Source organism: Ochlerotatus camptorhynchus, unplaced genomic scaffold (assembly GCF_037179485.1).
Source record: "Ochlerotatus camptorhynchus isolate MF236.1 unplaced genomic scaffold, CSIRO-AGI_Acam_v1.1 ptg000240l, whole genome shotgun sequence".
In the NCBI taxonomy this organism is placed as follows: domain Eukaryota; kingdom Metazoa; phylum Arthropoda; class Insecta; order Diptera; family Culicidae; genus Ochlerotatus; species Ochlerotatus camptorhynchus.
In genome coordinates this window covers 1,264,586-1,281,888 of record NW_027040730.1, presented here as the reverse complement: position 1 = coordinate 1,281,888, position 17,303 = coordinate 1,264,586, and the positions used below count along the sequence as shown (strand labels likewise).

Genomic DNA, 17,303 nt, shown 5'->3' with positions numbered 1-17,303 from the left:
AGCATGGTATGTTCTGCCTTTTTTGACTAAGCAAATAGAGATTCCTATCCCCAGAAACAAAATAAATAGATCAATTTGTCATTCCATCTTTTTCATCAATAAACAGGATTAACCCAAGTAACCAACCAGCCCGCTAATTCTTTTTTTTGCAATATGGCTAATATGATAATATGCGTCTAATATAAACCTTAGCATGCCCTACGTAAGCTTGTTGGTTACTTGGAAAGGTCGCATGCATAGTCTTAGGTTTTTGATTGTTCTCCATTTCTTGGTAAATGAAGTCTTCGCTCAATTTCGGTAAAATGAATCAATGCGCTAAAACATGATGTAGCTTCCAGGACAAACTGAGTGCAGAGAGCTTTCGATGCCTGTACCATGTTTGCATTAGTATAATTATTTGACAAGTACAATTATACTCTATATGCCAGGCACGTCGAGAAATTTCCCAACCCGAAAAATTCCTAGACCGGACCGGGATTAGAGCCCAGCCACCTCCAGCATGGTCTGGCTTTGTAGCTGTGCCTTTACCGACTGAGCTAAGGGAGGCTATATATGAACATAGTGCTATTATTATCATCTAGGGGAATTTACGTATTCTCGTCAATCTAAGCAGCGTCTGCACTTCTACTAGCATTTTCTCAGCGTCACGCACATATATGATGTGTCTGTTTGCTTACATTCATCTGCTGCTTGCTTCTCTATCCATTCCAATCGACAGAATTTTTCAAAACGTTTTGAAAGCGTTTTTACAACGCTCCAAACTTCTCAGGTGAGTGTGACTATTGTCGGCAGCCTCTTTTTCTTCGGCAACCTTCCCATTAGAACTGCGTGTTAACCAGCTGTTCTATTATCGGCAACTCAAAATCAACCCCATTTTGTAGTGCGTATGCTTTATTTGAAGAAAAATGTAGCATTACTGGATTGCTCGATCGTTCAAATATAATCAGATTGAAGCTGAAAGGCTAAACAATCGTTTGGACACATTCAGGAAAGTGCGTTGATGGGAAAACATAGTGAAATTAACGTTTAAATTTTGGTTGCCGAAAACAGTCAATGGCGAAGCCAACATTTACCCTAAATAACAATTAAAAAATGAATCACCAAGCTTTATCACAAGTAAAGCTGGTGTGTCACGTCTTTTTTACCTCATATAGCGATCTGTGAAGCTTGTTGTCCACGTAGCCTCTGTATTTCCTACTTGCAGTAACTGGTTTGTATTACAGTTTACAGTTGCTAGCATAACAACGCGCTTAAGTCAGTGTAAGATTTGAAGCACGTTTTTTCATATTTCCAAACAAAAGATGAAACACAGTCAAAATATCACATAGATTGTTGTTCTTATCTTTGTGGTGCAGAAGCCTGACCTTACAATGCACAGAGGAGTATTTGGGTCGAAAAGCTGGCCAAAAAAGTGTTCATGCATCATTGAGCTATGTTTTGTTATAGTAACATATAATTATGACATATGATTGTTAAATAATGGATTCTATCCATCTAAAAGTGATATGTTGGCCTTTTTTTAATAGAAATGAGAAAAATTAAAGAGACCCCTTCCAATTTGTGTGTGTGTGTGTGTGTGTGTGTTCAATCTAACCCCCACTGGCCGGCAGTGGTATTATTGAAGAAGTTTGCTTACAACAATCCTTGATATAATAATTTAAAGCAAGTTTAGTCCGGGAGTTAGAAAGCGATAGCTCTACTGCAGATTCAGCAACCCATTTCAGAATGCCTGGTAATTCACGTCCATACCGAGGTTACTTTCATATACAACTAGCTGAGTGTGCCCGGTCTTGCTCGGGATTCAATATTAGCTTGAGTTTATGCGCCGATTTAAAAAAAAAAGCATGCTATATTGTACGTAGCCCCCCCCCCCCCCCTATTATCTAAGGGGCTACCCCCTATGATTATCTCTTTATATCCCCACACTCGCCCCCACATGCCTAATTTGGTTCCATTTGCTTGATTAGTTCTCGAGTTATGCAGAAATTTCGGTTTCATTTGTATGGGAGCCCCCCCTTACAGAAGGGGGAGGGGTCTCGAACCATCATAAGAACCTTCCACGGCCCCAAAAACCCCTGTATTCAAATTTTCACGCCAATTGGTTCAGTAGTTTCCGAGTCTATAAGGGTCAGACAGACAGACAGACAGACAGACAGACAGACAGACAGACAGACAGAAATTCATTTTTATATATGTAGATAGATAAGCCCCGCATGTAAACACTACCGTTATCATATGAATAATGGTACTGCAAACACACTTCCAGATTTCGAAATGTGATGTTTCGAAAACTGGCGCGTATTTAGTAATATATGGAAATATGCATTTATGATTGCTTATAAATCAGATTGATCTCACCAAATTCTGCCTCCGAAAAAGCACCGGTTTGTTCACTCGCGGTAATCGAAAAAATCTTCCGCGTTGTTTTTACAACCGAACACAACATTTTGAATCACACACGAAGTTTTTCATTTGCACCGAATTTTTGCCTGACGCCTCATTTGCGTGCATCCTCCAGCACCAAGAAAAAAAAAACCCGGTAAAACTCTTCTTGGGAGGCAGGCAAAGCACCAAAAAGCAAGCGACCAACGCGACACCACAGCAACACAGCTACTCGAAACAAATTCTTGTCCCAGATTTTTCTCGTTAATTACAATTTCACTAAACAAACTTCTTAAAACGTGATAGATCTTAATTTACACTTATCCATACGCGAAAACTAATATTTTTTTTTGATTTGGTACAGTTAAAAAATATGCGGAAAACAGATGAAATCAGCGCCAGCGAAAACAAAACCAACCGTTTGCGGGCAGAGCCTACTCGGATCTTAAAGAGACCTCTTCCAATTTGAACCAAATTTGGTAGAGGTACTAACTTCAGACCAACTTCTAAAAATTCTTTTACCTGATATCATTCCATAACATCATGAAAAGGGTTGTTGTTAATCGCATTGGACTCTCGCAAACGTTTTGCTTCTTGGACTAGGATTCTTTAAGCGAATGATTACCAGTGTCCTCCAGCCAGTGTGTTCTTACTGAAATCCAAACACTGCTTAATATACAAAAATAGTGAAAATTTGACAGGCGTGATTTTTACTGGAGCGTTCTGTAATAATTACTGAACTTCTGTATTTTTTTTTACATTTTTCCTCAGTATTTATACATTTTTCACTGAAAATGAAAAAAAATTGAAAAATTGAGATTAAATGACATTTCATTGTTTTCAAAGTACATTGGTATAATAAATTACCGAAAACTTGTAGTCATTTGACAGACAGAAGAAAATAAAAGCAATTTTACAGATCACTCAGCAGAAATGAATTTTACAGATCAAAACCGAGAATTTGGTGTGTAACTTCACAGAGTGATTTTGTATCCAATTCATTCGAAATGTTCATGAAAATGGTACATAAATGTTGTAGATAGGTATGGTTGGTTCAGCGTATGACGGTCCGTTTGGTTCTTATTGCTTCAGTCTATGCGTGTCTCTATTCAACGTCTCTGGAAATAACTATCATCGGAACACCGGTCTTGGGAATATCGAAATATATTGATATTGTCTTGCCGGTGTTCCTATGATAGTTATTTCCAGATACGTTGAATAGAGACATGCATAAACTGAAGCAAGAAGAACCAAACGAACCGTCAAACACTGAACCAAACGAGCAAAGGAAATAAACATTACCGTTCGCTCAATTCACCAGAAAGGAGTATTGTTCTCAATGATGAATAAAGTGTCTAATTATTTTCTTAGAATATTTGATATCTGTTTTTTTTATTGCTGTTTCAAACAAACAATATCTACCATATTACCAAAAGCTGTAAAAGTACACGTACAATTTCATTACAGGCTCAATTTTTTATCGTTTGTATCAGATTACGTCACATGTAATTGTCATTATTTTTAGTGTGTAGCAAATAACGTTTCACGTTTCAAGTTGCTCGTCTGTTGGGGATTCTTATTCTTGCTTCCCGCGCACATCAAAAATCAGTGAGTAACACCGCACTAAAAAATAATGAAAACTACATGGGGTGTAATCGATAAAAATGTACATGTACTTTGTCAGCTATTGGTATGTAACTGATTCAGACATGTAAATTTACCGGTTTGTCATGTAAGTTGACTTGCAAGTCATGTAAACATACATCATAATCATATGCATCATGAAAATTTCCATGTTAAATTATGTAGTATTACTCGTTTTCTCGTGTTAATTTACATGTTAATGCAATTTCGTCAGTAAATTACAGCTTCCTTGAATACTCATTTTCCTCTATGGTCACCAAAACACACCATCCATCCAGCATATGGCATTCCCTATAAACGCGCAACCCACATCCAATTCGCGGAATCATCATCGCCCTAACGAACAAACTATTTTTCCACGTCGACTGACAGATTGCTTCATTACACTTCCCCATTGATCTCAATCATACATCCTCCCACTGAGCCACGAATCCTTTGGCTTGATATATCTACTCACAATAAATAGTGTATCTTTCCAGTCATTGGTTAAACAGCTGCATCTTTTTTGTCTCAGCTTTTTAAATGTACCCCGCTAAAAGGTGGACTTGGGAAGCAGAAGGTGAATCATAATCATAAACTTATGTGTGAAAAACATTAACAGAAAAAAAAGATAGACAATAATTCATGTTTATGACGACCACCCTGCGCCTCATAACCCTATATAGGGTCATAAGAAACTATTAGCTAAAAGTATTAAAAATCCATAAGGCGTGGTCCATTAATTAAGTAACTCTGAAATTGTTGACCACTTCCCACTTTGTAACGAAAAGTTACGAGGAAAGTAACCTCTCACTATTAATTACGTTAAAGCCTCCCGCCCTCTTTTTTCATGAAATTAAGATGTTTCAAGTTATTATTGATTTGGTTATAACTTCTTTATTTCATGGTAATTTAATATATTCTAAATAAAAACAAAAATAAGCGTACGTGCATTTCAAAAGTTTAACGAAAACAAAAAAAGTCAAGACAGAAAATTAAAACACGTACATTTTGCAAACAAGATTTAGTGATGACATTTTTTGACCTATATTTCCAAACTTTACATAAAAAAAAATAATCTTTATTTTCACCTGTACTGTATCTACTATATGCAATCTATTTGCAGCAACACGATATGAAAAAATTAAATGAGTAATAATCCTAAGTAAATGTTTTAACCGATTTTATTTGTATGAAAAAATAAACAGTAAAAATCAACTAATGAGTCAAAAAAATAAATAAATAATCGGTAGCTATACAAAATGTTTCACTAATTGCAGTGGAAAATTTCTTCTTTTTTAATGAGAGATGTTTAACGCCTATGCAAAACCTAATTGATACGGACAAATCACGGGGGTGTTAAGCGCCATCTGTAAGATATGCAATACAAACGCAAAATGCGTATGAGTTGTTGTTGTTTGTTATTAGTCACAAATTTATGGACCAATGAAGATGATACAGCCATTCTTGTCAAATACCATACACACTTAGTTTTTTATACCGAGCTCGGCTGTGCAAATCTCGGCAAAAAAAAAAGTTTTACAGAGAACACAGCAAACATTTCATTTGTTTGCTGAGATTCAGCAATCAAATGTCAATTTTGCTGAGGTCTCAGTGAAACTTTTTTTGCCGAGATTTGCACAGCCGAGCTCGGTAAAAAAACTAAGTGTGTAGTAAGAAATGTTGGTGTGAATCCACAAATTAAGTAAACACTTTAGGGGATATGTGATGAGCCAAATGGCTATGATCCATACGAATTCAAAAAATATATAAATTTACGACTGTTGCAGAAAGAGGGAGAGGGGCAGAATCAATCCAAAAGCGTCTACGTAGTTTGTGGATAGGCGCCAAGTTCATAAGGGGCATTCATTTTGCGCATCGTAAACATGTACACTTTCGTAAAAAGACCAGGGTCCAGGATGTATACGTTTACAATGCGCTTGCTGAATACCCCTATAATCTTCCACAATAAACCTCTCATTCTCAAATGGATTGCATGTTTCTTATCACCCCACATGGGAACCATGCATTTGTAATGTTTTTAGAGTAACTGTGTTTGAATAGCAAAATACTATTGAAAGAAATTTCAAAAACACATTTTTACCACAATAGGATGCTGCACGCTGACGTCACGAATAAACGCGATTAACCCGCATTCATCAGTTTGACATCCAGTGGTGGTTTGTTTACCTTCGCTTGTTAGTCTATTCAAGAGAATTCTCGCCTAACTTTTCAAAAGGTCCTATCTAACATTTCACTCTTTTCGAGAAAAACGAAGTTGAAGATTGACAAAATCTTTTTTGATACTATTTTAAACCAAATCAACTTTTGACATTTTTAAGACCTTTAATAGTAAAATGCGGTAGTAAAATTGAAATTGAAATTATAATCTACCCGTTTCATACATTTTTTTTTCTATGAAAGCATGAAAAATGTTACATAGGACATTTTGCTCTTGTCAGGTGTACATTGGACATGTTATATAGGACGTTTTGTTATAATCACAGTTACATAGGTCATTTATGTTTTCAACATTATTTCTCGACTAACTTTTCAAAAGGTCCTAAGTAACAAATGTAAACAAATCGAGTTTATAAATGCACATTGTAACATTTGTACCTAAGAACATTATGCACACACACACATTCAGATTAATGTCAATTGAATTGAGATAATTCTAAATTAACAAAACGTCTGAAGTCAAAATTTGTATTAACGATGTTTCACTGTTACATAAGATGTTTGACTATGTTCATCAAGACAAACGTCTGAAGTATCAGAAAAACCAAAACAGTGCAGATCTGTACTTCGGTCCTTTGTGTTTATACGAGTAAAACGTCTAAAATGTTCAAACAAACCAAAACAATGTGATTGTGCACATCGGAATTTTCATTTCAAGCATTTTTCTACTATTTCCGCGTGGGGGGGGGGGGCAATGAGCATTATGAGTGCATAATTTAAGTTATACGAGTTAAATGAACAATATGAGTATTGGACAATGCATCAACTTTTTTTAACGGTATATCGCAACACTGCCCACAGATGAGTCGAGTTTCTAACGCCTTTGGATACGGTTGTGTGTTAAGTTCGTTCTCTGTTTTGTGCGTGCATTCGCTTTCATAGTTTTCGGCTGCATTTGCCGGATTAGCGCTGGCACTCTGCCTCCCGGACGGTTATACGTGTGTGAGTGTTGGTTTCTCGGTTTCCGAGAAGTTTTAGAATCGAAAAAGAAAACATGATTCATCATGTTTGCAAAATTGGCGTGGTTTGATTGTTTCTCCCGGACCAGAAATTTGTGGCATCGCGAGTGAAAATTTTAATTTTTGTTTATTTACGCGGTGATGAGAAGTGCGCTGATCTATTGTTAGGGTTTTGCGATGTGCATTGCTTTTGTGCACGGAGTGAATTGAAAAAGAAAAGCGAAGAAAAGTGATATTTGGTTATTGTGTGGTTGGAGTGGAGGGAAAAAAAATATGCGAGGAAGCATCGGAAATGCGCTCCCGGGTGAAGTGATTTGGTGAGTACGTTCCAGTTGAAGATTGTTGACAAGTGTATTTGTGGTGATGCAAATTATGGTTTAGATGACGCATGGCTTCAAACATTTTGTGTATCCAAATCAAACAAACTACATACTAAATACGCACAGGGCATCGTCTGCTGACCATTGCCGCGGGTATATCGTGGGAGTCCCAGGTACCCGGTTCAAGCTTTAGTTGGCGGCGGTGGCTCTTCTTGACCTTCTACCCCCTGAGTAGTTAGTGTGAATAAGGGCGTCTATGTGATGTTTTGCTGTACCTGTTGTGGACATTTAGTGCATCCTGTTCCCTTAACTTGTTGAGGACACCCTGTCTTGCCTCAAAAGTTACCCTTTTTGAAGTACTAGTCTTCACAACATAAAGGGCACCATTACGGAGCATGAGATTTGATCAAATTATTCGCAGTTCTACTTGTCAAACGCCCCCGGCTGGGTGAGGGATAGAGGATGACACACACACACACACACATATCGCAACACTGCCCACAGATTGTTTTGGTCGATCGTTGGTGGTCGCGTGAGCTGCTTTTTATTTGATAACAGTGTTATTTTAGGGGCTGTTCACTAACTACGTAGACAGCTTTTCGATATGCTTGACCCCCCCCCCCTCCCCATGCGTAGACAATGTCCATATAAAAGTTTTAAAATTTGTATGGGCCGTGGATAATTGTCAACCCCCCTCCAAACCCCCCCCCCCCCCACGCGGAAATAGTAGAAAAATGCTTGACATGAAAATTCCGATGTGCACAATCACATTGTTTTGGTTTGTTTGAACATTAGACTGATGCAAAATTTGACTTTTTCGCTCCACAGTGCTTAAATGGTTTCCAATCGGGTCGTGATTAGCCTCCAAAAGTTACAACTCATTTGGTTAGAAACAGACTTCGCACAAACCATTTGAAGTTTACATGTAAATTACTATGGGAAATCTCAACTTTTTGTTCATTGCCTTCTAGTCTTTTTCCATATTGAGCTGCAAAACAGCTCGATAGCTATTCTTATAGAAAATTTTCTCAGCTACAACTTTGCTGAAGATCATTTCTATGTAAAACGAGACAGGAAATAGTTATTAATTATTTGAGAGATTGGTAAACTTATGACATGATCAAGCAGCTGCTCTGTAGGCAACACTGTATTTTGCAGTGTGACATAGTAGCCATAATTTTTGTGTCCTATTCAACGCCCCAGAAACACCAATGTTGCTTTCTGAGCAGTTGATTGAGCATGATCATAAGACATCAGTGCATTAAACCATTAATAACTTTCGATCCTTGCATTTAATCAAAAAGTGGTCTTGAGCAAAGTTGTAGCTGGGAAAATTTCCTACAAGTAAAGTTGAAAGCTTTTGAAGCAGACCGATATGGTGAATTATTAGATAGACATGAACAAAAATCTTGGTTTTACCATAGTAATTCCCATACAAACTTCAAATGGTTTGTGCCATCTCAGTTTCTCACCAAATGGGTTCAAATTTTGAGAGGTTAGTCAGGATTCGATTTGGAATCGTTTAAGTATTGTGGAGCGAAAATCTCAAAATTTGCATCACTCTATTGAACATTTTAGACGTTTTACTCGTGTAAACACAAAGGACCGAAGTACAGATCTGCACTGTTTTGGTTTTTCTGATACTTCAGACGTTTGTCTTGATGAACATAGTCAAACATCTTATGTAACAGTGAAACATCGTTAATACAAATTTTGACTTCAGACGTTTTGTTAATTTAGAATTATCTCAATTCAATTGACATTAATCTGAATGTGTGTGTGTGCATAATGTTCTTAGGTACAAATGTTACAATGTGCATTTATAAACTCGATTTGTTTACATTTGTTACTTAGGACCTTTTGAAAAGTTAGTCGAGAATTTTCTGTTTAAAAAAAAATAATTAAAAGATATGATATCCGACTATGTTCGTTTGAAAAATATTCCTCTCCAACAAATCTAAAAAAAAAAATTAATTTTTTTTAAAGTCCATGTCAACAAACCACTACCAGATGTCAAAATAAGTGAGGTTAACCCGACGGTGCAGCTCCCTATAGATTTAATTAAAAATGTGTCATTTGGCAAACAAAATTTAAATCGTAATGGGAGATAACTAAAAAATGAAAATTTTCATTTGGGCTCATGAAAAAACACATGTTTGAGAAAAGAAAAAGTGATTTATATCAAATGAAGGTACGACATGTTTCTACAAAAAAAAATCAATGAACATTTGAATAATGTCCGTTATCAGCTGTTTGACGTAGCTTTGTCGAGATGTGAGAACATGAGCGTTGTACAGCATCTTAATCGATTTTAAGAAAGGATCTTTTGATTTGATTTATCAGTTGATTACAATTCTTGACCCCCCCATTGTTTTTGTACACCAACCAACTCATATTTCCAAAAAAACTCTTCAACTGAGCGACACTGAGGCTAGTTTGTTGGATTGTGGTTTTTTGGTACATACGGGAAATTTTGATTTTCCAAGAAGGTTAGTGTTTTGTTAACATAATGCGATGATGCTTTATCAAAACATGTAGTTTCTTTTTTTTAATAATTACTTTATCTGTACAGGCTCAACCGAATAAACTTTACAGAGCCGAGTTATCATTTTCGTTATACATTACTGATGTCTTATATTATATATAAGTTAAAGGAGCTGGACCGGATACTCGCGGTTGTCTCGAGGTTTGTGGAGATTTACAATTTTTTTGGATGGGAAAAGGGAGAGGGATGTTTGAAATGTGGTTTACGATACAAATATTTAATTAATCCTAAACATGTAGTTTCTGTCTGCGTGATATTTTCGAAGAAATGGAATCAATATTTTCTTCAAACATTGATTTTTGTAAACTTCTTGGTTAATAGCCAAACAGCTAGGCTTGAACCATGGCATAGAAATTCCTCTCTTCGATATGACGATATACAGCATCACTTTCTGTTCAAGCTTGTGTTTGAAAGAGCATCTTACATTTGGAGATGTTGTACAACTAATATCTGGATAATATCGTAACCTTTATAATCCAAAACGAGAATTTCTTGTCATCCAACTTGATTTCTTTCGACAACCTATTTCATTGTTTTCAACGTTTTACAGATGTGAGGTTGCGTGCACTTGAACTTTTTCGTGGCGTCCCTCTGTCTTATCGAATCTTTGTTGTTGTACGTATTTTGTAGCGATAGAAGTCCTTTTTAGTTCATTGTTTTGGCTGGTTTTCCACTACTTCTCTTCCAAACTGTAGTCAAGGATGCCAGAATACGATAAACAGTAGAAATTGGTACATTCTCTGATTTGAAATGATCCACCGTAAACTTTTTCCCATGATATTCGTGTATTTGAATAGATGTGCAATGCGCTCACTAAGTGCTTTTGTTTTGATGCCATTTTGAACACGAATGAGCATGTAAAACCATTATTTTTTTAGTTTTGTGGAGAGAGAGAAAGATCATTGATTTCCATAAGTTGTCTCTTTTTTGTGGACATTAAATGTCATCATCATCAAATTTTGTGGTTTGGTATGAGAGAATTGAAGCTATTCTCAATTTTTTAGTTATCACCCGTTATTCGCAGCAACTAGCAATAGAAAATGTTTCTTATTACCCCTGTTTTTTATCAGCCCATCTTACCCTATTTTCAATTATATAATTCCTCCCCTCTATTTCTATTTCTAAACCAACTTTGCAGATATTCTTAAACTCAACCTCGTAACACCATGACATTCACGTGATGGATACGGAAAGCATCGTCAGTGAACCTTCACCTAGCATGAGAGGATTTCCGACCGAGAGATCCACATCAATGGTAAGAATACAAACTAGCCTTTTTTCGAAATGTTTCACAATGGAGTCAAATATAAGTTTAAGGCAAGACGTATGTAATGAGGCACTTCCTATGACTCTTGGAATCTTTATTGGGTGTGAAACAACGAAAATTGGTTTGTGGGATTTGAATATTCAATTCAAAAGCTAAAAAGCACGCGCACGGTTGTTGATTCTTTGACTCTTTTGTTTGGTTGTTAAGTATAGCATGTTAAAGGCAGTCGGCACGCTTGGGTTTGAACTGCACAAGGTCGTCAATTTTCTAGGTGTGGATAATCTGCCGAACGCAAGAGAAGGCAATCTGTATTTGTTCTATGTGGCAGAGGGTATGCTATTGACGTCTCGTGGTCTGTCCGTATACTCCACACCCCTTTCGGTTGAACTTGACGTTAAAACCACGTGGAATTGTACGAGTTGATGCATCTAGCCAATTCAGTGTCCTGTAATTAAATTGAAATTATCTCCCGTGCTCATGCTCACACCTTAAGCCTAAAATTTGACTTTGATTGATGTGTGTGATAATTAGACCAGCTGGCTGGGTGTGCTACCCCTGTTCACATGCAGTTAAGAACGTATCGTAGTTGCCTTTTTGTATTAGCCTAGGCAATATTTTGTAAAATTAACGTTTTTTTTTAACGAATACGGAATTTGAAGCTACCAGAATTTTTCTGTAATTAATCAATAAAATAGAATGCCAATTCAAATGAATTCATTGCTTATTCATTCAATTTTCCCTAGACCGTTCTATCGCCTCAGGGAAATACACATCAGCAACAACAACAACAACAACAACAACAACTACAACAACCACCGAGGGTTTCTCAACTGGAAACGCTGGAAGCAAAGGTACGTCATGCTTGCTAGCCAGACACATTAGACAGCGAAAGGTTACTCCAGTTCAGTAACCACAATAAACCCCGTGAAATAATTTGAGTGATATTCATTAGACCGTTTCTATCTCGTTCACTTGTGGCTCTACCGTACGTTTCAGATGGCCAGCATAGAAGTTTCGCTGAGTACTGCGACACCTCGTCGGCGGAAGGGAACCTCTCTCGGAGGAGGCTCTCTTTCGGCCAGATCATCGCCACGACCGGAATCTGCTCCAAGCAGAGAAATGCGATCTGCCCTTCAGGATCGAGAAGCAGTCATTCAAAAGTATGTGCAAAGCCTAGACAGGTGCTTCCTATTGCAAGAACGATTAAATGTATCAATATTTTTTTTATAGTTTGCGATTGCAGCTCGGACTGGGTAAACTTCCTAGACCGACGGGACCAGCACTTGACGATGTTGAACGACCGGCTGCCGAACAGAAGCTTATGAAGTTGCGTTCCGATGTCGAAAACAAAAAGGTGGCTATAAGAAACTTAAAAATCACGCTGGATAAGTTGGACATTACCGAGTAAGTAAAATTAATATTTTATTTCAATGGATAATTTATATTTCAATCCTCGAAAAATCAAACTTGTATGTTTATAATTACTACACTGCTTTGCTTGTAAGAAAATAAAACAAATTAACTGAAATCTCGCTGACACCATTAAACCGATACATCTCTGTTGTTTGTATTTTTCTATGAAATTTCCAAGACTTATGAACATGCAATTATGCTCAATATTCTTACAAATTTTACGCAATTGTAATCTGATACTTCTGAGCTATGCTCATATATGTAATAATGGATAACTACACTCAAAGAATAAATCACATATCCAATGGAAAATATTCATTAGAATTTCAGATAGCTTTCAGTGATATCATAATTGGGAATTGCACCACAAAATCACATGAAATTTAAGTGATTTATCATATAGAACTAATTTGATCTTATGAATGTTATGTGAAATTCACATAGATAGCATTGGTTTTGTTAATGTAAAAATATTATGTGCATTCCCAATAGAAACTACATGAACATTTTTTTTTCCGTGTAGCTGTTCTCTTCCTGATTTTTTATACTGAAATAATTTGTTGTTTCTCTTCCTGATGTTTATATAGTTAGGGTAGAGAACTACTTTGGCCTAATCGCCCATTTTAGGCCTATCGAGCAGAAAGCTTCAAATAAATCCTTGATTTCAGAGTTAACAAGTCAATTATGCGTTTGGTACGATACTATAGTTAATAAGCTACCGAACGGAGTCAGTTAGAACGCGTGATATGAAGGTTTGCGCCCATTATTCCCAAAAACAAAAGAAGCACTCCGACCGAATCAATATTTATCTTCATCCGATAGGCCGAAGTGAATTCATTGGCGTTTCAATGGCGTTTCAACGCGTTAGACCGAGTTTATAATCCGTTGGCCGAGTTTGGCGTCAAGAAGCAGTGTTAGACTTTTGACAATATCTCAACGATTTGTTTCTCTTTATCGGTACGTACGGAAAGGCAAATAAATTTGAAAGCCATCAGTAATAATAACATTCCGTTAGGTGCTAAACTGCGCTAGATTAAGAAAGAGTAAGTACGGGTTGTGCTTAATAGGCCGGAAATGGGGTAGTTAGCCCTATCTTTTAAAAGTAGGAAAAAATAATGTGAAAGCATGTTTTATTCATCGTGCCAAAAACTACGAAACTAGTAGGAACTCGAACGAATTCCAAAGAAGGAAAAAATACTTCAAAAAATCACATTTTAATTGCTTGCTAAACTTTAAACCTGAATCTTCCACATTCCAGGGGATATTTGAAATTTACAATAATTCTAGATATCGAATGTTAAAAGCTTAAACAGTCAAAGCAAAGTCATATTTTTTCATGACTTTGCTTTGACTGTTTAAGCTTTTAACATTCATCGAAATGTTAAATGCAAATCATGAGATATGCAGAACTGTTCATGATTTCAATAATTAGAGGAAATGTCTCTAATGTTGTCCTATGGATCTAAGATTGGGCCCATCGCTAAAATCTGCTATTTATCAATTTTATCCAGATGAACGCGTTATTGGGACGTTACTAATGGATATTTTTGGTTACTATTGAAAATTTAGTCGATTGCTGAATTTAGGTATGGACCCAAATTAGGGACACTTAGGCCGACATTACCTGCATTTCCCCTACTACCAGGAAAATAAAACATACATTTGGCTTCGACCTTTTGTCCCCCGGTCTTTTGACTTTTGACCTCAAGTAAACATATTTAATCCAATTTGTCATCAACCCTTTTAACTTAGTTTTTCTACTTTTTCAGCAACATTGACATAAGAATCCGCCAGGCCGAGCTGGAATACGCACTGGGCAGAGAAGAACTACAGCTATTGTCGCTAGTGGAGGAAGGAAGAGCACTCCAGGCTCGATTAGAGAAATCAAAACCCGAATCTAACTCACTGTACGGAATGCTGCAATCTGGTGTCAATTTGAGCCTACAAGCTGTCAAAGCAACACCAGGCCGATGGAATGCTAGTATGAAGACGGATTTTCCTGGTTTCTGGGTTGACTGGGCTCTGGATGGCGAAGGTCTTCAGCGAGGCGATCGTATCATTGAAGTAAATGGAAAAATCGTCCCAGGTAGGACAAGAGAAGAACTACAGAAGCTCATGAGCACTTCTGGAAAATGTGAAATGGTTATTCTGAGAAAAAAATCATTGCCATTTTCTCAACAGCAGCTGCAACAGTCGCAAGCCGATAATGTGCGGCTTCAACATAGGATATCATACTTAGAAGATCAAGTGAGAGAACTGATAGCTGCTAGAGACAATAATACAGATAGTGGGAGTTCCCAAGCGAGCATAATAAATGGTAGTGGTGGAGCACACGTTACGTCAATCAGTATAACGTCACCACCTTCAACTCCTCCGGATAATAAGCCACAAGTCTACCAAAGAGGTTCATTTGTCACGACCATCATAGACGGAAAACCATCTAAAATTCCACCAAACAGTGAAAGTCCAAAGACAAATCATGGTCACGTGACCACAACAACGATTATCAAAGAATGTGATAAAATTAACGGAGAATTAACAAGTGGCAACGTTCTCAAACACAATCTCAGGAACTCCATGTCGTCATCGAAAATATCCATCAACAGTGATATGAGTAGCAGTACGGCACAATACTATCAGAAAAAGGAACGTGATAAACGTGAACGCGAAGCACGCCGATTAGAGCGTGAAAGATACATGCAACAGTATGGGTCTAAACTACAAAGAAGCACTAATGATTTGGACAGTGATTCTGATCGACGCCATCTTCATTATCATCGATCTCATGCAAGAAGCGTGGAATATCTCAATGGAACATCAGACAGGCGCAAACTAACCCTTCCTAGCGAATCTATCTCGCGACGAGAAATGAGAAGTGTGAAAAGCTTAGACTTTGAGAGTGATAATAATGAACAATATGCGTCTGAACCATCTGGGCCAATAAGAATGAGACCTGCTCCACCAAAGAAACCGCTTCGTTTGTCCTTACAGCGAGCGCAAAGCCTTCAAACTGTCGAAGGTATTCTGATAGACGCATCAACCGACAAAAAACGTGGCATGAAACGATCTCATCGCAGTGGGAAAAGCTCAGATATGTCTGCACAGTACATTGAGAACAACGTTCCTCTTCAAACTGCATCTCTAGGTCGGCAGAAATACATATGAAAAGTTTGCCATCGAAAGTTATGTTTAACGTACTGAGAAAAAAAAAGAGTTAAGCAATGTTTATAAATAGAGTGCATTATATTGAAGAAACATCTTTGGAGGTTTATATTTTGGCAATACATATTTAATAAAATGCATTTCTGTGTTATTTAATCGTTCATATAAAATGTTCATGCCTGTTGAATCTTCTCATCAACTGAGTAAAATTGTATTGCTTGGGAATATCTACTAATGGTTCCTAGTATGGTCTAATAACGGATAACCATGATTGCCCAACTAATATTTTTAGCTCCTAAATAGCTTATAATTGTAGTTGTAATTGGTGAGTGTATAGGCTGTGCCAACCACAAAGTTGGCTTATCTAGGGTCTAACCCCCTAGTCTATACACCTACTGTCCTTCCCGTTGCACTCGTCAGCTCGTGCGATACTCTAGACACACATGGGTGGTCATATCCAGGTCCTTCCCTGCGTAGGCTCGTGTCCGTCCAGGTTCTGGTACATTAACTTATCTCTATGCATAGTAATTATAATAACGCATAACCATGATTGCCCAACTAATATTTGTAGCTCCTAAATAGCTTATACACTCAATTCTGTTTTTACGTGGATTTCACTTTTTCGATTTTTCCATAATGCAGAATTTTTAACACCACCATATTTTTAAAACATTGTTTGTGAGTTTTTTTTTGAAATAAATTGCATTAAATTTAGTTGCTATTTGAGATCACACGATCAAAAATCGCGTAAAATCGGATTTGAGTGTACAGGCGCTTTTCCTCTGTTCGGGGCATAAATCTACTACAACCGTTCATTTAATCTATTTTTTTACGTAGAAGTACGTATTTGTCGACTATACTGGGGTGCAAATAAAAAAATATGTGTGGTGGAATAGTGTTAGGTTTTGAACACTTGTAACTTTGTCATTTATAGATGAAATTAAAATTCACATACGCCAATCGATAGGATATTTCTTTATGTATCTACTGAAATTAATAATTTTCCAATTTTCCATCCAAAAACTTTTGAAAAAATGAACAAATTATAAATTTATCACTGTTTTCATGAAATAAACATTTTTCCCAAACCCAGTCGTCATAATCGAGTACCACTTGGTTGCACATCGTTCTGCTTTAACCTGAAAAGATATAAAACAGCGCTGATGTCATGCCTTTGCTCATTACCACTTCGGATGGCGTGGCACTGGGATCTGCAGCTAGCAGGAGCAAGTCATCGGTTAATGTGGTGTTTACATCTATGCGGATTTGCTAGCGCTAGTGCAAAAAAGCAGCCAGTATAATGTAAGCAGGGCATCAGCGTCTATCAGCATGAGTTAATTGGCTAGTACACTAGCGCTAGAAAATCCGCGCATTTGAATTTACATAATTTA

The 17,303-nt window shown here is 37.1% G+C and overlaps 1 protein-coding gene across 2 annotated transcripts in view; it reads left to right on the top strand.

Moving 5' to 3' along the window:
• sprt (PDZ domain-containing protein sprite) overlaps window positions 1-16,002 on the top strand; it is a 46,750-nt gene extending 30,748 nt beyond the window's left edge. For both annotated transcript variants that reach the window (XM_065225898.1, XM_065225899.1), the window contains exons 2-6: window positions 11,209-11,325; window positions 12,081-12,188; window positions 12,334-12,497; window positions 12,568-12,741; window positions 14,520-16,002. In XM_065225898.1, coding sequence (XP_065081970.1) covers window positions 11,251-11,325; window positions 12,081-12,188; window positions 12,334-12,497; window positions 12,568-12,741; window positions 14,520-15,915 — 1,917 coding nt within the window. In that variant the 5' untranslated portion in view covers window positions 11,209-11,250 and the 3' untranslated portion in view covers window positions 15,916-16,002. The remainder of the gene's footprint in view (window positions 1-11,208; window positions 11,326-12,080; window positions 12,189-12,333; window positions 12,498-12,567; window positions 12,742-14,519) is intronic.
• Window positions 16,003-17,303: the final 1,301 nt, after the last annotated feature.